Raw genomic sequence first — 24,168 nt, 5'->3', positions numbered from 1 at the left:
TGCTTTATTTACACCTTCTTCCCAACTTCCAGTGTTATGCGGATGACACGTAGCTCTCCTTTCTACCTCCTTCTCTTCCCCTCTCATTCCCGACTGCATGTCTGCTATTCAGGCATGGTGCACAGCTAGCCATCTCTGCCTTAATGCCAGTAAGACAGAGATCCTTCTCACTGGGACACCTGCTCCCTCTTTCCCTCCCACACTCTGAACACCCTCGACAGCGCGCCCCCCCCCCCCACTCCTCACCCTCCTGAGGCAAAAAACCTTGGCTTCATCTTCGACTCCTCTCCTCATATTTCAGACCTTGCCAAGTAGGCCCCCTTTCAGCTGCATCTCCTCAGAGGAATTCTCCCTTTTCTCACCTTCCCCCAGCAACTCAATGTCTCCAGAGCTCTGGTCCTCTCCAGGCTGGACTACTGCAACAGCCTCTTCCTCAATCTGCTTAACTCCTCCCGTCAACTAATCCAAAACAGGACTGCAAGACTAATCCTTAGCTGCAAACCCAGGGAGGGCATTTCTCCAGTCCTAAAATCTCTCCACTGGCTCAGGTGGCTGCAAGGATCAAGTTCAACATCCTCTGTATCATCCACAAGGCTTTCTGGGGCCTGGTACTCCGCTTCATCCAACTGTCTCTCCCTAATTACCTTCATGCTAGAGCGCCAACTCTCTGGAGATCAAACACTTTTCCCAGCATAGAGTAGGAGGCAGAGCTCTCTCTCCTCTGCAGATGCCTCCATCTGGAATGGCCTCCTGGCCCCCAGCCGGATCTCCTTAAATTCTTGAAGCTTCTCAAGGCCTTACTTTCCTCTTCTTCCTTCCCTCACCCCTGCTAAGATTTGTACAGGGTACCAGACCCCTTAGTCCATTCTACCCCTGCACTTGGTCTCCCCCTGACATCCTCCCCTCCCCCGACACTAGCCTGGCTGGGCCTGTAGCCCTCCAGCCCCTACCTCACACTTAGCTTGCGGACCTTCATTCCCTTGCACTCCCTGTTTCACTTGGCTCTGTCCACCTGGACTACCCTGGCACCATTTCCTCAGGGGCCCTTCCACCTTGACGGTCACCCCCCTCATCCCCTTCCCTGCACTTCTCATTACTGCACTTAGACAACCAGAACATCACAAGACCTAGTATGACCGTTGTGTCCTCCCTGCCCCCCCCCCCTTGCCCTGTTGCACCTCAAAACACATTGGGTAGAGGTGCATTAGAAAATACCCAATAAATAAAAAAAACTACCATTAAGCAGAAAATAAATATTTTAATAGCCGTCTTACATGGAGCCCAACACCACAGTCTAAGCTATGAAGAAAATGAATTTAAACATGGAGTATCGGAATAGGTACATAAATAACAAAAGTGATTGTTTTGCACAGTTAAGAGTTTCTTCAGGGTAACAAAAAAAACGTTAACTTACACATGCTCTCCTTGCAGCGGTCAACATGAATTTTTTTACTCCAAGATCACAAGTGCCGGGTATGGAAATGTCCCCGGAATAAACTCTCCTTTTTACTCCTAGTGGCATGCCACAAGTTCAGCATTTCAGGCGCGCAATCGGGTTGATCCAGTGAGAAATCATTCCCCCCCCTTCCCCCACAATGGTGGGCGCAAATATTCGGTTCTTAAGGCCTGAAATCGTAGCATTAAGACCTGCAGCTAGGCTTTAAAGATGGTTTGTTGCTCCTGAGGCAGACATTTTTTGAACAGGTTGCGACACCTTAAAGCAACAGCGCATTATGAAATGGAGAGTGTATACGGCTGCACCGGGCGTGTCTGTCTCGCCTGTCAAAGTAAAGCTCTCCACTCGAGAAATCACACCCAGCATGCACCCAAGCCAAGCAAGTCACCTTTCAGGCTCAGATTTATTCAGACCATGGGGCGGACTAGTGCTTCTGGGCCCTGATGTACCCGGCAAAATCAGATGGAGGCTCGTGGCCAGAAAATCAAGTTGGGGCATTGGCACACGTAAAGAATGCCAGACATGACCATTTACTGCATGGTACCATCTGGGTAGGGGGAGACTTTGCTCCCGATATCCACTTAGACCAGTGGTCTTCAAACTGTGGGTCCTGGCCCCCTGGGGTCCAAATGATGCCTAAGGGGAGCTGTACGGCTCTTTTAAAAGAAAGGAGGGTGAGAAAATATAAGCAGTTCTAGAATTTGGTGCATCCGACCCCAATCAACATTATTTTTGCTAAAGGGTGGGGGACTTAGCACTTGGAAACTGGCAGGGACAACAGAAGCTTGGCTTAGTGCATTGGTGAAGCAGCTTGCACGCCACGACATTTTTCTTTAACCCTCTGTTTAATAGGGTTCCTCACAAGATAACTAGTCTACTTTGATCTGACAGGATAGAGACACCAAGATTTTAGTGAGAAGGGCTCCGAGCGTTAGGTTTTAGGCCACTGCGGTCACTTTAGCAACACCATGTGGAGAAAAACATATTGGTATAGTTAGTAATAGACAACACGTGTGAACCCAAACACACAGCACACAGATCCTCTTAGTGATGGGACATTGCCCCACCCCCTTTTATATTTTTCTGGCACTGCGATTTGCTGAACGGCAAAATTCCGTGTGTGTCTTCGATACAATGGCGCCTCGGCTAGCAATTCAGCAGAACCGTTGCCAGATGTGCAAGTGGGTCAGAATAGTGTTGAAGACATGGGCTGGTTTTGTGTCGAGTACTTGAATGATTGTTATCACTTGCAAAAAGACGTGGTTATTCTATTGCTGTCGTGAATTGGGGGTCATGAAATTTACGCCGGCATATGAGGCTGCACATGACATACGACACACAAGCTATTGGCTTGGTCAAAGCTTGATACTATTTCTATAGAAGCTATGTAGTGGTTACATTGATCTGTTGAGTAAGTACTTCCAATCCAAGCAGAGGTTAGGACTAGGTGTGGCAACATGCAGTTTGCTGCTACAGAGTTGCACCGCGCCATCTCCTTCGCCAGTGCTTCGATCGGTTTGCGCAATAAATTCCAGGCTATGCGGATGTCACTTCATAAAGGGGCATCTTTGCTATTCGTAAAACCTGCCTTGCAACGCATACCAGCCAATCCCTTACACATTATAATAAGCCCATCTTGCCTACATCATAAGTGCTATGGTCCACCTAACAGGACAGACATGCACCCATGCAACCACAAAACATTTGCCCCTGCTTAATCACTCCTTTTTCTCTTAGCATGTAACCCCTCTTTCTCATACTGTTCTGTTTTAGTTTAGTTTATTTTTTCCTACTGAATACTACGGTCTGGATACCCCTTGCTGATGCATAACACAACATGGCAACTCTTGGACAAACATAGGTGCTCATACTACTGCAGTGGGGATTTGGTGCTGAATGAAAACTATTAAGACTTAGCGGAGTCTTCACCGTCCTGGTCACCACCATGTCCCTCATGCATGCGAATGACCATCTTCCTTGGAGACTTCAACCTCCAAAGCAACAAGGCCACCAAACCGATGAAGGAAGCTCTCCTCAGCCTCACACAACAAACGAAAGACCCAACACACGAGAAAGTTAACATCCTCGACCTAATCATCACTGCACAGTCTTCCCTCCACTACAGCTCACCTCTCCCCCTTGACTGGTCTGACCAACTAGCCGTGCCTTTCAGCATCCTGCACACCACCCCAGTCAAGCATTCCCAGCAGACAAACCTTCAGGTCCTTCAAGAGCTTCCCAGAGGAAGTCTTCACAGAAGACCTCGCCAACCAACACCTTACCATGGACCGAAAACCCCCAACTGAACTCCGACGATATACTGGAAGCACTCAGCACCACGCTCTCAACCTCCATCGACCAACACGTGCCTCTGAAACAACGCACCTGCAAACCAAAACCCTCAGCTCCCTGGTACACGAAAGAACTCAACCTCTGCAAGAGAGTCATTAGGAAACAAGAGAAAACATGTTGCAGCTCCAGGACTGCATCTTCCCTGGCGCTCCTCAAGGAACTCTGAACAACCAGTCGACAACTAATCAACACAGCAAATGCCTCCTACTTTCAGAAAACCATAGCAGAAGCCGACAACAAAATCAGAGCCCTCTTCAAAGTCGTCAAGCAGTGCGTTAACCCGCTACTCAACCCTGCCATACCACACTCCATTGAAAAATCTACCGCCATCAACACATTCTTCATTGACAGAATCAGCAAAATTCACCAGCACATAGACGCCAGCTCTGCATCCACAGACCCACCTCACGCCCCCCACACCCCCCCACTCCCTCGCAAAATCTCCACACCCTGGACAACTTTCATGACACTCTCGACAAAGGACTTGGTAGAAACCCTGGCTGCCTTCAAAGCAACATCCTATACAGACGACATCCTCCCCGCATCCATCCTCAAGACCCTCCCTGCAGAAGCTCTCCGTCCCTACCCGGAGATCATCAGCAGCTCCCAAACTCAAGGCACCTTCCAATCAACCCTAAACACAGGTTAAATCCCCCCCTCTACTAAAGAAACCCACTCTGGATTCTGACAACCTAGGTAACTATCGCCCAATCACCCATCTTCCCTTCCTACGTAAGAGCATCGAGAAAGTGGTAGCTGCACAACTGCAGCAACACATCGACACCAACAATCACCTCCACACCTACCAATCTGGATTCAGACTCATATGCTGCATAGAGACAGCAACCATACATGTGGTTGGCAACGCCCTCAACAATGCCCCCCCTGCCTCCTGGTTCCATTCGACCTCTCGGCTGCTTTCGACACAGTAGCCTTGCTTTCGACAAGGCGCTTCTGGACTCCCTACATCGACGCATGGGGAACCACATCAAACCTTGTCCTACACTGGTTCAGGTCCTACCTCGCCAAATGCAACCAGTTTGTTCAGATGGACTCCTCTAGATCACCAATGCTACCCATCACCTGTGGAGTCCCACAGGGTTCCATCCTCTCCCCAGTGATCTTCAATCTATACATGTAGCCGTTGGGAGCACTAACATCCACATCCACCAATATGCCGACGACACACAGCTATACTTCAAAAATCGACTCCATCAAGGACATTCATAGGCTCAAAACGCGTCTCTCGCTGATCAATCTTGGATGTCCAGTGCATACTTGAAGCTCAACCCCACCAAGACAGAATTCCTACTCCTCACAAACACCGAAGACCCAGACATACAGACCTGGCAATCAACCATGAACTCTGATGGCTTCACACCCGAGCTCACCTCCTGCACCAAGTTCCTCAGGTTCCACATCGGCAAACACCTCTCCTTTATGACACACATAGCTAAGAAAACTCAAACAGCTTGGTATCAGCTCTCCCTCCTGCGAAAAGTCAAGACCTTCCTCCCTTTGGACAGCTTTAGATCCACTGCTTCTATCCCACCTGGATGGGGCAAAGCACTCCTCAAAGGCCTCCGGTCATCCTCCCCTGTGCCCCTGAAAAGTGTCCTACACGCAGCTGCGCTCCTCATCAAGGGTCTACGCAGATCCGACCACATCACCCCGGCCCTCATTGACCTTCACTGGCTTCCACGGCATGCACAAATCACCTTCAGGTCTTGCTCCATCATCTATAAGGCAGTGCCCTTAAGTCACTCGTGGGCATCAAACCTGCCCCCACAATTCAGGAAAGAACTCAAGACCCACCTCTTCAAGGAGGCTCTGCTCCTCAACACCAAGGTCATCACGTTACCCCTCAGGCCACCTGACTCGCTAAACACCCCCACCCCTCTCCACCCCACCACCCGGTACAGCTGTACCTAGCCTCTGTCCTGTCCCTGTATCCTACCAACCGCTGTATCTCTGTTCTGTTGTTACCACTGAAAAGTGCTCTGTTATGCATCTGTAATGTTGTACACCTCTGTAAAGCACTCCGTTGCTTCTCGAAGCCAGGTCCTCGCTCAATAAATACCACAGTAATAATAGTATTAAGATAACATACGATTATATAACATTTACTGAGAGCACTCGGGCGTTTGTGGACTTCTAGTTCCCAGACATGTCAATGCAACACTGCAACTAGGTTTTCAAGAATCCGTGGAGACTAGCATGCAGTTGTGCTGTGTACATATAATTTGAGAGAGCAGTCAGTATTATTTGTTGTTTTTTTTTTAATTTTATTTCACAGAGGATCTGCACAGAAGCACCTGTATTGTAAGCAGTGAGAGCTATTAACTTAAAACGAGTAGCAGAGTTTTTCCAGGACTTGGTGGGGTCCTTCAACTTCTAGGTGCCCAGATACACAGCTCTCCACACAGATCTCATACCTCGCTGCCATCTGTGTCAATTAATCTTTCTTCTCTTGTAGTTTTAGCAGCCATAGCATAGCAGATATCTGCAGAAAACAGGACACCGCACACCCCCCCTAAGTGCGGGAAAAAGAGCGGTTCTCCTTCCCAATGTTTGTCAAAATATCCGTTTTTATGCACCTACTAAAAAGTGCAGATTATTTTAATTTCCTTTTTTGCAACTAACCTGCGTATAAATGTTTCTACACAAACAAGCCTTCAAAAAGCAGTGGCACTTGCAAAGCAGAAGGATGGGTTTCTGCAGTAACTTTGTAATAAGTGATTTTGGATATGCTAGAATATTTATAAAAAAATAAAATGCTATGTACTCAAAAGTCGCAGTACAATAGTATTTCATCTAGGGTGTAACATTATTTGCAAGGACTGTGTAGAGGTATTTGCAAGGATGTGTACTTTTGTGGAATGCAAAATGAATCCCACTTTCTGCTAATTGCAAAATGTGTGCAAGAAAAGCTGCAATGCATATCTCACACTTGGCAGATGACCTGCGGAAAAACATTACCACCAGGTCGAGAAAAAGAAAACCAGAGCCCACAGCAGCAGGACAGGAGCAATACCAGGCACAGATGGAGGCCTAACTGAACTGGGCTACAATAGTTGGGGTTTGGATTATTGGAAAAATGAAATACTCAGTAGTGCTGTTAATTGAAAGAAGACCTTTTCCCTAATTGTATACAGTGTGTGAAGGCAAGGTTGGAGGAGTATGGCAGTGTGGGTACAGTTTCAAGTCGCTTGCAGTCTATGAACAGGGTGGATGCTGGCCGAAACATGTCTGGCAATGCTTGTGCAGAAAGGATGTGGCTTCGCAGTTCGGGTTGGACTGCCCCTTTTGGGATGGGACCAAGCCTGATTTGCATATGGTCTTACCCTTTTGGAAATGGCTTAGCAGGCGATGGTCTGGAGGGTTGCCCAGAGAAATGCCAGAGGTTAAGATGAATTTTAAACCTTCCAGCCATCGCCTCTTGTTTTGCTTTAGTCACCCCCCTCTTCTCTAGGACAGGAAGAAAAGGGTGAGGTTTGTGCAAGGGGGTTGCTGCCACTGGATCAGGTACCAGCCGTGGGCATTACTCACGATGGAAGAGGTGGGCGTGCTCCCCGTCCTTGGTTTCCTGCACAGATTAGCTACTGGGACTGCCGGGGACTTTCGAAAGTTTACCACCGCTGGGCACAAGGCATTGGATAACAAAAACCCTGTTACGCAGGAGGAAAAAATTGTCCAAATGTTTAAAAATGTGTTAAAATTACATTCTTCTGTGGCTTGAGCGTGGAGGATCCCTCCAGAAATCCTAAACTTGTGTGGAAGACAGACTACTGGGTGCACAACAACCACCAGCAGTGGACTGGGAACCAAAAGAGGCCCTCGAAATAATGCCCAAAGTGGCCCCATATTACACATTTTCAGCCAGCACAAACCTTTTCCTATGGCAAAACGTGGAAATAACACACAAAAGAGGCCCAGCGTGCAGAGGCCCATCGGGAAATCTCCAGAGTTCCCTATAGGCCAGTCTGGGCCTGGCAACCACCAACGCGACCATGATTGGCTTGCCAACAATGAAGCACACGACACCTCAGCAACTACTTCCATGTGCGCCTACATGACCACTTTTTTAGAGTGAAGGCCACTACCTACAGAAAGGTGAAGCTCCTAAAAAGTGAGAATGCCAATGTTAAGGCTAATATATTAACTCCAAATAAATGAATTCCCTCGTATGAAATGTCTCTCACTACTAATGAAACCTTAACTCACGCTGCATTACTAACTTGCAGCAGGCTAGGCCGCTACTTCACAGCACTCACTTGATCTGCAGCCTGCCCGTGACCTACCTTATAGTAAAGCGAGGGTTGCAGTTGGTGCCCCGGGAAAGCCCCCAATGAGGGTTACACCGCGCTGATGACCCACCTTTGCCAAAGCTGTAGGTAAGGTCATTGAGACATTTTAATGGTTTTTCCTCTGACGAAAAACCCCGAAAAATCTGTCCCCCAAGCATTACAAAGAGGTTAGTATTCTGCCTGTCCCCCAAAAAAATACATTAAAAAAAAAAAAAACACTAAAAATTAAATCAATAAAAAGCGTGAATGCTGTGCTTTTAGAATTTCTGAACGCTGCAATGTGCTACACGAAAAATGGATATCCAGTGATTCTACCAAGGGTTTTTTTATTCGAGGCATTTTTTACCAAAAAGTTTACTAAAAAAAATATATGTTTATTATAGACATACATAGGGGGGAAACGTGGGGCTTGTTTATTTTCTGTAAATATGTTTCGGAAAACTCCTCTGGGGGGTAAGAAAAAAAAAAATCAAAAAAAAAAAATCACAGAACCGAAAAATTAAAACACATGAACTTTTATTGAAGGGGAAACGTGAAATAAGTGTGTTCGCCCGCTCTTGGGATTCCGGTTTGAAAACACCTTGAAAGCACAATTCAGCTAGGCAACCATGTGGAATTAATTCCTGGCCATTACAGAACTTGTGAATCGATGAGACCTTGGCCACCCGGAGCGGGGGCTTGAGAAACAGAGGACTGTAAGAATGCAAAAGAAAAATCTACATGCACCCTACTGGTGCCAGCCACCAGCCAATGAGAAGGCTGGCTGAGCAAGGTTCCGGAGCATCACTGCCAGGCACGCAGAGAGACGCACAGGGTTTGTGTAAATCTAATTTTCCGTCGAAAAAGTTGCTCTTTGGAAGAGGAACATGTTGGGACGCGTTTTTATTTTTTATGCGAACAGCCTCCAACCGCCTACAAAGTTGGAATTCCAGCTGTCAAGGGATTTACGGGAGCCAAAACTTGGCTGAGGTTTGTTAACTCCCATTGGCTGGGATGCGTAAAGTGCAGAAGCAGAGAGCGAAGGGGAGAGTGCAAGAATTCAAAACCAGAAACTACAGATATTGCCCAGAGGCCGCCCAAGGCCCACGGGCAGTGGTGCAAGGTCCAAGGGTGGGCAGTCTGAGCCCACAGGTAGATCACAGAGGCCTGCGTGCACCCCAGGGGCTCAGCTTGCATCCACGGGAAGCTGGCCAGTATGTAAACTTCAGATGCAGGGAGAAGACCCCGTTATGAACTGTACATATACAAGCAACAGAAAAAGTTCCCAATGTGCGGGAACTCGCGCCCCCTGCCCGCTACCATGAGCCAAAGAAAGCCAGACTTTTAAATAGCATGTTATTTATGTAAAGCCCCAACGCGTTCTCTTGAAACCACAGGAATCTGTGACAACAGAAGAGTCGTCTGACGATGAGGATAGAAGGTTTTCTAAATGTAGTCTCGAGTTTAATAAAACTACACGATATGTAAAGCCTGGCTTTCTTTGGCTCATGATCGTGTGCAGCGACGGGAGTCCCCACACAAAGGCAACTTTTTCTACAGCCAGAAACCACAGGTTATCACCTTGGACTGAAAGGGGCTCATCCTAAAACCTAGCTCCAGGGCCAACAAGCTGCTCAGTTGGCAACGCGCGCTTGGTAAATTATAAACCACACTCACTTATTAAGGGGAGTCGCCCTGGACGCACACGAAGTCCCCTTCTTGTAACGTCCAAAGGAATTTACCAGAGGATTACAGTGCCAATAGGAAGCAGGTCCTTTGGTCCACTCGGAGTCACTCGACCCGCCGGGTACAACCCTAACCCAAAAGATGCCAACACCGTGCCTGCAGGGAGTTACCCGGACACAAGGCACACCGGTGGCAACCCTAGGATGCACTGGAGTAGAGTGGGGGGGGCGGGGGGGTAGGAAGGAAAGAAGGGGAAAAGGAAACAATGGGGTACTTTAACACAGCCCTGATCGCCGTCAATGTGATTACATTAAATGCCATGTTTGTACAGAGGTCACATGCAGCGTCACGTGCCTCCGTTTGCGAAATCCCTCGAATCTGACTGGCTCTTCTGAAACTACCCCGGGCTCATCCCATGACTGCCAACCAGACCATCTCCTCGGCTCATAAACAGCCGTAGCCACATGTTGCTCAACAGCAGGAAGTGGCCTACAGACGTCCTTGGTCTCAAGCTCCGTATTTGCACACTACTAGAGACATCCGTCACGGAGTCAGGTGTGGGCAACCAGAACCACTTCGTGGGCCCAGTTCGCTGCTTTTTGTTTAGAGAAAACGCACCTAGAGTCGCCAGCTCTGTATAAGAAATAACGTGTGGTGTATGTGGCCACGGGCTGCCAGGCCCACACGGGTTACCAATTTCCCAGTTTACGGCTAGTGTGTGTATCCGGCCCTGGCTTTGCTCCTCTTCGGGCTGGACTCCATGGCTGCAGTGGGCCTTGAGGGCCTCTGAATCCTTGTCCTTTACTGCTTTCTATTGTGTGTTCGGTCGTGTTTTCTGCCCAGGAGTCCATGTGGGACTCCTGCAGTGCAGCTCTCTCTGTTGGTTTGGTGAACAGACCCATGGGATACCCTTATGGCATCCATGGGTAGGGGTACAACCCTGTGCCCCTAGTGTATGTTTTTGGGCACCTGTGGGTGGCCCACAGAGCAGGGTATGGGCTGGTGGCAGCTCCATGCTGAATTTGACAGGTGCTCTGGGTGTCCTCCATTTTGGGATACCCAGGCCCTGCCATTGGGATCAGTTGATTCCTGATAGGAAACAAGATGGCCCCTGTGGCCTCTTGCTTTCTATTGCCTGTTAACTTGTTTTCCCAAAGTCCTGGGAAGCCCTGACTCTGTCCCTTCCCCCTGACTGGCTGTTGGGTGGAAGTTCCATATATGGTGTTGTTGTGAAGGCCCAGCTAGACTGACTGGAGCCTTCCCAGTGACTGTATGTTGTGGGTACCTCCTGTGGGTGGGACCTGGGTGAATGGAGTGTGTGACCAATATACACTCCTTGTTGTGGTTGTCTGGTTTCTGGCATGAGAGACAAAGACTGAGACAGCCCTGCCCGAAACTGGCCTGAATGCAGTGTGTAGTGTTGAATGGCTGGGTACTTGTCCCAATCCACATTCCTTGTTGTGAGTGTCTGAAAGGGAGGAGTGTGGCCTGAATGCACTGTGTGCCTGATTGGCTGACTGACTGCATGAATGCCCTTCTGTATGATTGGCTGCTGAGTGTGTGCCAGCAGTGTGGATGAGAGACAGAATAGTATATCTGGGGACCTCTCACCACTGGTAATTGTTCAGAAGCGTTCAGAAGCTGAGTCTCCACTCTAAGAGTAACTGGAACTGCTGATCCTCGACGTCCAGCTGGAAGAAGAAGACTTGCTGTTGCATTTGCTTCGACCGATCCGAAGGCTGCCGAAATCGTCGAAGACTGACCCGAGAGAGGACCTGGTAAGGCGCCCTCTTCCCGTGCTCCGAGGGACCATCGAGCACCGCTCCATCTTCGCCGAAGCGCCCTGGAAGTCAGACCCTCGAAAGGCTCCCAACCCGAGACGGGACCGCCGAGGAGATCGAAGACCCGGACATCGCCGCCGTCGAAGTCCATTGCCGTCGACCAGGGTTCGCAGGTTTGTGTAACCGCTGGAGGCCCGTCGAAGTTGTGTTGCCCAGCCGTGGGAACCACTTGACGCCGTGCCGCCGACGACCGGAGCCGTCCGCTCCTTGCCTAAGAACATTTGAATCGAAGGACTCCCTCGTCCGCACCATCGACCGCTTTATTCTGCCGGAGAAAGTCTAGGACGACCAACGCGCCGAGGAGAAACCTACCGGTGGGTTTCCCGCCACCCGAAAACCACAAAGACTCGAACGGCTCGACGCCCTTGCTGGGCCTCCGTCTCCACAAGCTTTGCGGTCCAGAACTATTGTCACCGAGGTGCCCCGCACGCCACTGCCTTGCAGGACGCCGATGCTCCGACGCCGACGAGCACCGCTCGGACGAAGCTGCCGCCTCATCGACGCCGTTCTACCCTGTTTGTTGTCGGACGTTCGACGCCCCGTGTCTCCCGCTTGAAAGGGAAGGCATTCAAGAAGGGCCGTCGATTCCCCGACGCCGAACGCCGAGTTCCTCGACGGACGTTCGACGCCCCGTGTCTCCCGCTTGAAAGGGAAGGCATTCAAGAAGGGCCGTCGATTCCCCGCCGCTGAACGCCGAGTTCCTCGACGCCTCTCGACGATCCGTGACTCCCACTTGAAAGGGGGTCGCTCAAGAAGGATCTGTCGACGCCTCTTCGAAGAACTCGACTCCACCAGGTACATGGGGGGGTAAAAACATTATAGGAGGGAATAAGACTTGCAGAACAATATATGGACTGGGCTTGCGCTATATCTTTATTTTACAGGTTGCCCAGGTGGGGGGGGGATCTCCACACAGAACTGTGTCTAGTGGTAGGGGCCAGTATTCTGCCTATTGCTCAACCATCTTATTTTCTCTCCTCTCTCTATTGCTGGTTTCACTCTATTGATCTGTGTGACATTGTTACAGTATTGTTGATGCACTTTAATGAGATCTAATACAAAGGGTGGTACCACTTTAGAATTGTATACATTTGCCATTGTTGATTTTCCTAAGTACAAAGTGAGTTATTATGATAAGTGTACATAACCTTGAATATTGATTATATAAAGACTGTTCTAACCAATACAGTGTGTGGACATTCCTTTGTGGGGGCTTGGGGACTACACTGTACTTAAGAACCAGCCTGCATCACCTCCTGAGAAGCTAGGCCTTGATTGCTCGTCCATTGCTACCGTAATAGAGAATCTTGGCTGGGGTCTTGGGTCTTCTGTGCCTCTCTTCTACCATATAGAGAGCAGAAGTACAGACACCCCCGCACCGGTCCTTACAGCTGGTGGCAGCGGTGGGATGCTTATGGTTTTAAGAATCAGTGTATAACCGTGCCACTTCCAAAATATCTGCACTTTATTAAATTAAGGTTTAGTTGTGTACAAGATAACTGCATTACAAACAATAGAGTCTATTGCAAATGGCAAATTAACTCGGATGAGCTTGGAGGCTCTCCAGAGTGCTTGTGAAGCCAGGGAGTTAGACTTTGTGGATAAGTCTAGGGCTGAGCCGATAGCTGCCCTGGTGGACTACCAGACTGATGGTGAAACTCTTGATGAGGGGGGGGGGGGGGGAATGCAACCAATGAGGACTCTGCCCCTGGGGTTTCTGCTGAATCTGTTCCTGGGAATGACGGCATTCCTGCTGCCTCTGTTCCAAACCCCAGCAATTCCTTGGAGCATGAGTTATTAAGGATGAAATTGGCCTTTGCATACCGCAAGTTGGAAATAGATGCTGAACTTAAGAAAGAGGAGTTGGCTCAACAAGTGGAGCTCAAGAATAGGGATCTTGAACTCAGAAATAAGGACCTTGAACTCAAGAGCCAGGACACTGAATGTCAGAGAATCCAGCTAGAGAAAGCTAGAGTGGAGGCTTCAGCTAAAACCAGTGAGTGTCAGGTCCCCAGCCACCAAGTTTATGAAAGATTTGGTTGGTGTATTTGTGGAGGGTTCAGATATCCTCCAATGGATTGAAGCGTTTGAAATGGCTTGTGCGATTCATGATGTTGATAAAAGAGATTGGGCTAAGTGTTTGTTAAGCAGAGTGCCTCAGACTGGATATGACTGTATTCTGAAGCTGAGTGTGGAAGAAAGGGGTCAGTATGAGTGTATGAAGTCTGCTTTGATTGCCAAGTTTGGCAAGACACCTACCCAATACCTTAGAAGGTTCCAGGATTTTAAGAAAAGAGAGAATGTGTCTTGGGTTGACTGGGTGAGTGCTGCGCACATGAACATGATGGGGTAGATTGATGGATACAAGGTTAAGACTTTTGTTGAATTGTCCCACCTCTTGTTTTTTGAGCATTTTTCTGAAGCCTGTTCACCAGAGCTGCGTCAGTATGTGGCTGACTAGAACATTTTGGACCCCTTTAAGCTGGCTAGGTTGGCTGACAAGTGGGTCTCCCACCGGGTGTCCCCTAAGGACTCCAGTGGGAAGGAAAAGGACAAAGAAAAGGGGGCCTCTCAGAAAGCTGAGGAGTCCCACAAGCAGTCACAGTCGGGTAAACCTAAACCTTCCTCTCCCAAGACCCAAAAATCTGTGGGGATAAGTCATCTGTGGGTGGGAATAAGAGTAGTGGTCCACCTGCTGCAAAGCAGGCTCCCAGTGGTTCCAGTACCGTACCCCACACTCCTGGCGCTTGTTGGGACTGTGGGGCTCTGGATCACAGAAGGGGTGACTCCAAGTGTAAAGGTAAGGCACTTGGAGTACAGGCTGTCAGCCTGACCTACCCTTACCCTGTGTCTGAGGTGGAGGCCACTGTCCTCCCCTCCTCTACCGGGATCACATTTGGTGCTCTGGTAGAGATTTCCTTAGTGTCCCTTGGGGCCTGGGACCAGTATGCAGAAGTACTGGCAACTATCCCACAGAACACCCGTAGGTTTTTGAGAAGTGTCCTCTTGAATGGCCAGCCTTCTACTGGTTTGAGAGACACTGGGGCAAGCATGACAGTGGGCGACAGGACCCTGCTCAAGCCAGAGGACTATGTAGGTGCTCCTCTGAGAACCACCAGGTTAGCTGGTGGGCCTCCCAAAGTATCGCCTGTAGCCTTAGTCACATTCATGATTGGAGACAAGACAGCAAAGCTTCCTGTCCTGGTTCAGGACAAGGTCCCTGCTAACATTCTGTTAGGAAATGATCTAGTAGAGTTGGGGTTGATCTCGGTTGGTCTTCCCATGACTGCTGCTGCAGTCACAGGTGACACCGGGTCTGGCTGTGAGTCAGGTACCCAAGCCAAAGGCGAGGCTTAAGGCAAGAAGAAGGAAGACCAAGAAGGCCACCTCTGTGGAGGGAACACCTTCTCTTCCTGCTGTTCCGACAGCACCCATTGGGATCCATGCTCTAGACGGGCTGGGTCCAGTGGAAAACCCAAACTCAACTCCTGTGGGAGAAGAGACAGAAGACTCTCCGGTGGGAGAGGTTCTCAACCCGGAGGATCATCCCGACCTTCAATGCTTGTTAGCTGAAGGGGGGACCCTCCCGGGCAGACTTCTGTAAGGGACAGAGAGAGTGCCACTCTCTCGAGGGACTGAGGAAACAGGCCCTGTCCCAGGCACAAGGAGAAGTGCCTAGGACATTCCAGATTTATTGGGAGGGTGAGCTCCTTGTTAGTGAGCCCACTAAGCCTGAACCTGGTGCCCTCAAGAGGTTGGTGGTACCCCAGGTTTACAGGCCCTTCCTACTGCAGTTGGCGCATGAGGTGCCCTTGGCTGGTCATCTTGGGACCAAGAAGACTAAGCAGAGGCTCTCTGCCCATTTCTACTGGCCATGGATGGGAGTAGAGGTGGAGTCCCACTGCAGGACCTGCCGAACTTGTCAGTTGTCTGGCAAGACTGGAGGCAGTGTCATTGCCCCACTGCAGCCATTGCCGGAGGTTGGCACACCATTTGAGAGGGTGGGCATCGACATAGTCGGTCCCCTTGACCCTCCCACTTCAGGTGGACATCGGTTCATCCTGGTCTTGGTAGATCATGCCACCAGGTACCCTGAGGCAATACCCCTTCGGACTGTTACAGCCAAGGTGGTTGCCAGGGCTCTCCTGGGCATTTTCACCCGTGTTGGATTCCCCAAGGAGGTTGTCTCTGACAGAGGATCCAACTTCATGTCTAGTTACATGAAAACCATGTGGAAAGAGTGCGGGGTAACCTACAAGTTCTCCACCTCTTACCACCCCCAGACCAATGGTCTGGTTGAGAGATTTAATAAAACTGTCAAGGGCATGCTAGGGGCTTTGGAAGAACCCCCAAGGAGGAAATGGGATCTCCTCCTGCCATGCCTGCTGTATGCTTACAGAGAGGTACCTCAAGAGGGTGTTGGTTTCAGCCCCTTTGAGTTACTCTTTGGACATCCCGTGAGGGGGGGCCCCTCGCCTTGATCAGAGAAGGCTTGGAAGCCACCCCTCCAGGTCCCGCCAAGCAAGTGGGGGACTATGTGTTAGGCCTCAGACAGAGGATGACACAGATGATGGGTCAGGCAACAGCAAATCTCAAGGCCAGCCAGGAATTGAATAAGTACTGGCATGACCTTAAAGCCTCGCAAGTGGATTGGACTCCGGGACAGGAAATCCTTGTGATGGAGCCTACCAAGCCTAGAGCTTTGGCAGACAAGTGGACTGGACCCTCCAGGATCATCTCCAAGATGGGCGAAGATGGGCGAAGTCAATTATCTGGTTGACATGGGAGCCTCTGGGGTAGCCCCTCAGATATTCCATGTCAACCGGCTCAAGCCTTTCCACCGGCTTGCTAAGACTTGCAGAACAATATATGGACTGGGCTTGTGCTATAACTTTATTTTACAGGTTGCCCAGGTGGGGGGGGGGATCTCCACACAGAACTGTGCCTAGTGGTAGGGGTCAGTATTCTGACTATTGCTCAACCATCTTATTTTCTCTCCTCTCTCTATTGCTAGTTTCACTCTATTGATCTGTGTGACATTGTTACAGTATTGTTGATGCACTTTAATGAGAATACAAAGGGTGGTAGCACTTTAGAATTGTATATATTTGCCATTGTTGATTTTCCTAAGTACAAAGTGAGTTATTATGATAAGTGTACATAACCTTGAATATTGATTATATAAAGACTGTGTTCTAACCAATACAGTGTGTGGACATTCCTTTGTGGGGGCTTGGGGACTACACTGTACTTAAGAACCAGCCTGCATCACCTCCTGAGAAGCTAGGCCTTGATTGCTCGTCCATTGCTACCGTAATAGAGAATCTTGGCTGGGGTCTTCTGTGTCTCTCTTCTACCATATAGAGAGCAGAAGTACAGACACCCCCCCACCGGTCCTTTACACACGGGTTACCAATTTCCCAGTTTACGGCTAGTGTGTGTATCCGGCCCTGGCTTTGCTCCTCTTCGGAGTGAACTCCATGGCTGTGGTGGGCCTTGAGAGCTCTGAGACTACCCCCCCTCTCAACCTCTGCTGGAAAGTCAGTACTTGCAGCGGGTCTGGTTGGCCTAATTTAGGAGTTGGTCCCTGTGCATGGATGTCCACTTTTGCCAGATACTGAGGGGGCCTGGGAGGGGCAGTGGAGTAACTTTCAGAAAGTGTTGGGGGGGGGGGGGGGGGCATGACATCTGAAGAAAAGGTGGCCCATCCAAATGAATGGGGACAAAATGGTGTGCCGTGAAAGTTGCTGGGGACAAGTCAAACACCCCTGACCCCCCCTAAAATAAATTACGCCCATGTGGGGGGGGGGGGCGGGGACTCAGGCCCCGCAAGCCCGACCCTTCCTTGGCGAGCAGCCGCCGCGCCTGGAAGCGCCAGGGGCGCGCTTGGAAACAGAACGCCCTTTCTTGTTTCTGTTCCTAGCAAGCAGTGACTAAAAGGGAAATGTTTGGGAGCTTCGAATTCCTGCGCGTGACCTAATACAGGATTCGCCGAGGGGCCCGCGCCGCGCGCCCTCCCTGACGTAGCACGAGGGACGCGCGTTACCATGTTTGGACATGAGACGAGCGCCGAGGCCGGCCCGCGCTGTGCGCGAGGGGGAGCGCCGGCCCTGGGGGCGGGGGGCAAGGTAGGCGCCGAGGTGTGTACACAACAAGGTGTGGCAGCAAGCAGCTAAACGGTCGCCTGGCCTGCCCAAAGTGGGGGTGGGGTTCTGCTGCACTCTGAGCGGGGTCGTTTCCTGAAGTAACACATTCACCCCTAGACAGGGGTCATCAAACTGAGGGGGGGCGGGGGGCGTCAGAAGAATGTATCAACATTTGCAGAAATATTCAGGTACTTGGGGGGGGGATACCAATTTCGATTGGTTAATGATAATACAAATTAGGTCTGTAAATGGGTCCTATGTAAAGCGCTTTGCATAAGAGCGCTATATAAGTGACACATTATGAATACGGTGTCGAGGGCACGCGGACATCACAGCGGCAGCTCTCAGCGAGGGGGACGCCGTGTTCACAATCATGTAAACAGCCCTGGGAAGGAGCGGCCCCAGTGCCCAAACCCACGTGGCCGCGGGCAAACTCGCCCGACGGGCCCTGCCCTTCTCCCGGCCGGGGCAGCTGCCGGACAGGAAAGCCCAGTGCGCCCCCTCCACTGCACCCCAGAAAGGCTGCTCCCTCCCGGGCGACACACACATCTGCTGCTGCCAGAGCAGGAGCCGTAAATTACACCGAGGGGGGTCGGCGGGCTCTGCCCACTTCCTGATCCGAGCCCCTCCTCCAAAAGAAGACGGGGGAAAAAAAAAACTTTAGAGAAGAAAACACAAATAAGGCAGATGGTGGACGAATAGGAGCCAACAAACCACGCCTTTAATAACTCAATAAAGGCGCTGCATAGTAATTTTAATAAACGGTGCCGCCCCCCCCCCCCCCCCACCCCACCGAGACTACTTGGGGCCCTCAAGTTCTTTGGTGCGGAGGTGTGAGCAGGGGAAACGTGAGCGTCGCAAAACAGGGCCCTGTCAGTTGTAATCCGGCCCGCGCCACATGCCAAGTCCACGGTAATACCTCAGGTAACAGATGGCCCGACCGCCATCTCTCCCGGGTCCTCATTCATGGCGCGTGGCTGTGACAGCGCGGCCACGCACCTTCAGCCACACGTGCCGCGGCCAATGAACGTGAAGTGGGGCAGCCGGCCTCGTTCTGCCCAGGGAAACCGGCAAGCCTTGCAGCCAACCAGCCACATTCTGCCCAGGGAAACCGGAAAATAATCAACCACCCCCGGGAAACCTGCAAGTCTTGCAGCCTCATTCTGCCCAGGGAAACCAGAAAGCAGTGCATCCAGGTAGCCACATTCCGCCCGGTGAAATGGACAAGCAGCGCGGCCAACCTGCCACATTCTGCCCAGGGAAACCGGAAAGCAGTGCATCCAGGTAGCCACATTCCGCCCAGAGAAATGGACAAGCAGCGCGGCCAACCGGCCACATTCTGCCCAGGGAAACCCGCAAGCCCTGTACATTTTGCCCTCGCAAAACCACAAGCCTTATACAGCCAACCACCCACATTCTGCCCAGCAAAACCGTCAAGCAGCGCATCCAGGTGGCCACATTCTGCCTAGAGAAATGGACAAGCAGCGCGGCCAACCGGCCACATTCTGCCCGGGGAAATCGGCACGCATCGTACAATCTGACCAGGGAAACCGGAAAGCAGTGCATCCAGGTAGCCACATTCCGCCCAGAGAAATGGACAAGCAGCGCGGCCAACCGGCCACATTCTGCCCAGGGAAACCCGCAAGCCCTGTACATTTTGCCCTTGCAAAACCACAAGCCTTATACAGCCAACCACCCACATTCTGCCCAGCAAAACCGTCAAGCAGCGCATCCAGGTGGCCACATTCTGCCTAGAGAAATGGACAAGCAGCGCGGCCAACCGGCCACATTCTGCCCAGGGAAATCGGCACGCATCGTACAATCTGACCAGGGAAACCTGCAAGCCTTGCAGCCAACCAGCCACATTCTGCCCAGGAAAACCGGCAAGCAGTGCACATTTTGCCCAGGGAAGCCAGCAAGCCTTGCAACCGACCAGCCATGTTCTGCCCAAGGAAACCAGCAAGCAATGCAGCCTGACAGATTCTGCCCCTTTGCATTTCCTCCTGTTGCATTCTGCCTTGCGTGAAAGAGGAGCACCGCTGATGAACACATTGCACTCCTGTATACCAAACAATTGAAGAATAACCAACCAAGGAGCACCACCTACCACGATCTTGAGTGTGAAAGACTAGCAGTAGTCACTGCTACATTCTGTAAAGAAAATAAGAAAAGCAGCAGCAGATCTGGCTGATTCCCCCCCCCCCACCCTCCCTGTGCCCCCAAGTGTGACATGGACCAGCAGTGCTGGCTGCCACATTCTGGAACGTGAACCCGTCTCACAGGGATGCTGCATTCTGTAATGCAGTAATACCCTGCAGACAAGGCCTAATTCTCCTGAACTATAAGCACCCCAGCCAGACCACCCCGCGTTTTCATTCTTCTCGGCACCCCTCGCCCTCACTGATCAACTCTACTGGTGGGTGCAGTCACCCTGTTGCAAAGTGGCACTAGCTACTCTTTCCCTCCTGGGTGATTTACACGCTGGCGTGTTCTTCAGCCCGCCATCTATAATACTTGCCCACAGCTGTGCAGAGATGCCTTAATTGGCACTCTTACTTCTGCCCTCTATAATGACAGACCCTGACCGTGCCTCACGATACTCATAGTTAGGCTCCTTGCCTCATAGACCAGCTTCTCCCCAGACTCAATCCTGGATTTTGGAAAGTCAAGACACGATGAAACGTCACATAAGAGGATCGTACCACCTTATGTAATCTGGTAGCTGCGGCCCCCATCGTCAATCTTATCTAGAGGACCCATTGCACTCCTAGTCCCACATTTAACCTCTTCAACCTCAGTCATTGTGCATGTTAAAGGCCATATCTGCATCATTTTCCATTTGTCAATGTGAAGCGCTGTAGCAGCACAGGGGGCATGCTCAGTGTTAAAAAACAAATGGGGGAAAAGAAAGAGGCCGCCATTAATTTGAAATGCACCTGCAGCTACAGTCTAAAAAATAAACTTTCGGTAGTCACAGATTATAGCCATTTCATATTCCATTTTATAATGTGAATTAGATTTGCAGTGCTGGCTGCCACACTCTGGAATGTGAAATGGACTGACAGGCCCATTTTAGAAGGTGAAATTGACCTGCAGTGCTGGCAGCCAATTTCTGCGATGTGAAATAGACAACAGAAAAAAGACAATGCCACAATCTGATGGAGGAAATGGGCAAACAGGTTACCAATACTGAACCGTCTGTTTATTCTGGCTACAAAAAGGTTATAGAATATCAAGTTGACATGTCAAATTCAACAATTATTTGTCAGGGGCTGCTACAAGCTAGAACCACTCATACCAACCACTGTCGTGAAACCAAACATTGTTCTAGGAGTTTCTGCAGTTAGTCAGTCAGTGTGAAATGTACATTGTGCAATGTTACTCAGTGTGAAATTGACATTGTTATAATGAAAACAAGTCATATATGGCTTGTAATGAACGCAAAAGGAGGTTTGGGGGGCACACAGGAATGCCAAGTTTCCCATGACTTGGCAGAGCCGGCTCTGTTCACTTCACAATATGGAACGAACCACGACAATTTATTCCTAATGTGGCCAGAATCAAGGATTGATTGACTTTTTATTTCTATCGCTTACACAAGTGTTTCAGAGCGCGACAAGGCAAGGGAGGGGAACAGGGGAGAACAAAACAGCGATCTTACTAGGCCCAGTGACATTGAGAACGTGCAAGTGCATGGGGGGGGGGGGGGGAGAGGTGGAAAGTGCGAAGCAGAGGAGAAACAGATAAATAACAATAAATAAATAATAAAGGCAACAAACAGTGGTAGTGCAGCCAGCAATTTGCAAGTGCTAGGTTTAAGGCAGCAGACAGGGTAGGTCTGATAAGTGCAGGAAGAAAAAGGGGGGGCTGTATGGGTACAGATCCCAATGCAAGGGGTGGCCCGGAGGCAGTGCGGGAGGGTGGCAGGATGAGCAGGTACCTGGGCCCAAAGGACAGAGGGTGGCCAGGTGCACGGTGCCAAGAGAGAACAGATCAGCATGGAAGAGGGGGAGCGAAGGCAGAAGAAAAGAGGAAGGTCTTGAGGTGCTTCCGGAACCGGAGATGGTTCTCCTCAAGTTTTAGAGTGGCAGGGACACACTGACACTTCCAATGCCTTGTTTCCCCTCATTGTAGAATGGGAAACTGACAATTAAAATCTCAAATGAAACATCCCCTCCCCCAGCAATGCTCACGCTTTATATGGGCACAAGTGTGTTAAGAACCCAGAAATGGTTAACACACCACAATGACAGTGCAGAAACACCCAACACCCCTAGGAGAAAGTCTGCTTGTCAGACTCCAAAAGTTGCCACAGCCTGGATGTGCTCAGACACAAGAATGAGAATTGCCTGCACCCCTGGCACACTCAAATGATGACTCAATAAGGATACACTCACAGGCCGCTCCACAAAACTGGCAAACAGATCCCAATCGCTGCCACAGAAGTTCACCAAGAACCTACCAGCAGTTATACAGCAGTAGCTTGGACAGTACGGATGCAACCAGATTCTAGAGTCGGAAGTAGTCAATTAGGCCCCGGTGAGCAGCCCAGTAAGAAGCACACAGATTCTAGAATCTGAAACTGGCTACTAACCTCAGTGGCTGGCACAGTACGAAGACACACACACACATTCTGGAATCTGAAATCTAATAGTAGACCCAGTGCCTGGCACAATATGACTACACTGATGCTATAATCTGAAACAAGCTACTAGACGCCTGGCACAGTAGATTCCAGAATCTAGCTACTAGACCCAGTGCCTGGCACAGTATTAATACACAGATTCTAGAATCTGAAACGGGCTACTAGACTCAATGGTAGGCACACACATATATATATATATATATATATATACACACACACACACACACACACACTTCCTAAAATGTGAAACTGACAATCGAACCACAATAACCGCACAACATTAATATATTAGGATTAAAGTGTGTACCAACACCGACAATCGCATCTCGGCGACGGGCCAAATATATTTAATATCAGATCCCAGAACCAGCAATATACAATGAGGTTCTAGCAGCGGGCACAGCACCAATACCCTCGAGAAGGTGGAGTTGATTTTAGTGTGTGCCCCTACCAGCGGGAACACAGTCAAAATAGATGTGCACACTTGCGGTATCTTGAGCAATAACAGTACATTGTTACACGTATGGCACTACGTTGCTGGGTTGAGAAACAGTGTACAAGCTGAACCTGGCAGAACTGAAAAGTATGCAGGCCCGGGCTACACTTAAACCACCCCAGAATGTAAAAGTGAAGTTCGACGCACGCGAGCCCGACACAGCCAGCTAAAGGAAGCGGTGATTCACCGCAGCTCCCTTGCCACACCGATCACTGGGGCAGGGGGACGAGGAGGGGCAGAAAAAGGAAATACCTTCTCCGCACTAGCAGCCCCACACCCGCCCTCTCACAGGAGCAGCCAACGTGGAAAACAAGCCTCTCTCTGACTGGAGAGAGGGGGTGGACTGCAAGCCCGCCAAGGAGTGGCACGGACACTCCTGCACACCTCCGGCAGCACACCGGAGCAGGGCCGTCCCGCCCCGCCTCGCCTCCTGGGCTCACCTTCCTCTGCTGCTTCTCCCAGGCGGGGTCCAGGAGCATGTCTCGGTCCCAGTCATCCTCGGGGTGCATGTAGTCGTTGGTCTGCTGGGAGTCGTAGTGATCCATGCCTGCTCGCTGAGAGGAGCGCTGCTGCGTGTGGGAGATGTTTCCTGCAGTGCTCGGCCGCCACCCCGTCTGCTGCTGCTGCCTCCACAGTGGGACTCACAAGGCAGCCAGCGCTACACTGTAGCAGGGTGCGGGCTGTGCTCTCCCTCTCTCCGCCCACCAGGCGTCCACTGTGAGCCCAGGCCCACCCCTTCACTCACGCCATTGGCGGTACAACGTTCGGAAAAGTGCCATTTCGAATGACTCTGCTGTGCTATTGGTGCACGCCAGCGTCTATCACAGCTCTCTGCAGTTCAGGTCTAAGTTGAGCGCCCGCGTCCCGCCCACGAGTCCACGTGATACCTGGAGAGCTAATCTGGGATCCACATCTGGTGACGTTTCCACTCCGCTTGCTTGGGTCTTGCACAGTAGCAGCCTGAGGCTTGGGCAGGGTTACCAGCCCGGAAAAGAAGCTCGTTCTGCATTTTTAGCAATACCAGCCTGGCCAGGTGGTATGATGTTTGTTGAGGTGTTTTATATAGTGCTAGCATGTTCCCTCAAGACGCTTCGGAGCCAATATATGCGCAACTACAGCTCAACATTATTATTTCGCAATCTCCGTTAACAGGATGTCCACGTTCTAAAAGGGTGGAATTGAGCTGGGTCGGGCGGCGGTGGGGGCGGGGGCTATGGGTTCTTGCTACTTTGGTTATTAACCATTTCAGCCTTCCTACCT

The 24,168-nt window shown here is 50.5% G+C and overlaps 1 protein-coding gene across 3 annotated transcripts in view; it reads right to left on the bottom strand.

Annotated features, from left to right (window-relative positions):
• Positions 1-23,603, bottom strand: part of ACTN1 (actinin alpha 1) — a 328,242-nt gene extending 304,639 nt beyond the window's left edge. For 2 of the 3 annotated variants that reach the window (XM_069638592.1, XM_069638594.1), the window contains exon 1: positions 23,349-23,603. In XM_069638592.1, coding sequence (XP_069494693.1) covers positions 23,349-23,453 — 105 coding nt within the window. In that variant the 5' untranslated portion in view covers positions 23,454-23,603. The remainder of the gene's footprint in view (positions 1-23,348) is intronic. The other variant, XM_069638593.1, reaches the window with a different exon arrangement.
• Positions 23,604-24,168: the final 565 nt, after the last annotated feature.

The sequence above is a fragment of the Ambystoma mexicanum genome, chromosome 14, assembly GCF_040938575.1.
Source record: "Ambystoma mexicanum isolate Mex_15411 chromosome 14, UKY_AmexF1_1, whole genome shotgun sequence".
In the NCBI taxonomy this organism is placed as follows: domain Eukaryota; kingdom Metazoa; phylum Chordata; class Amphibia; order Caudata; family Ambystomatidae; genus Ambystoma; species Ambystoma mexicanum.
This window is presented reverse-complemented; position numbering and strand designations above follow the sequence as displayed.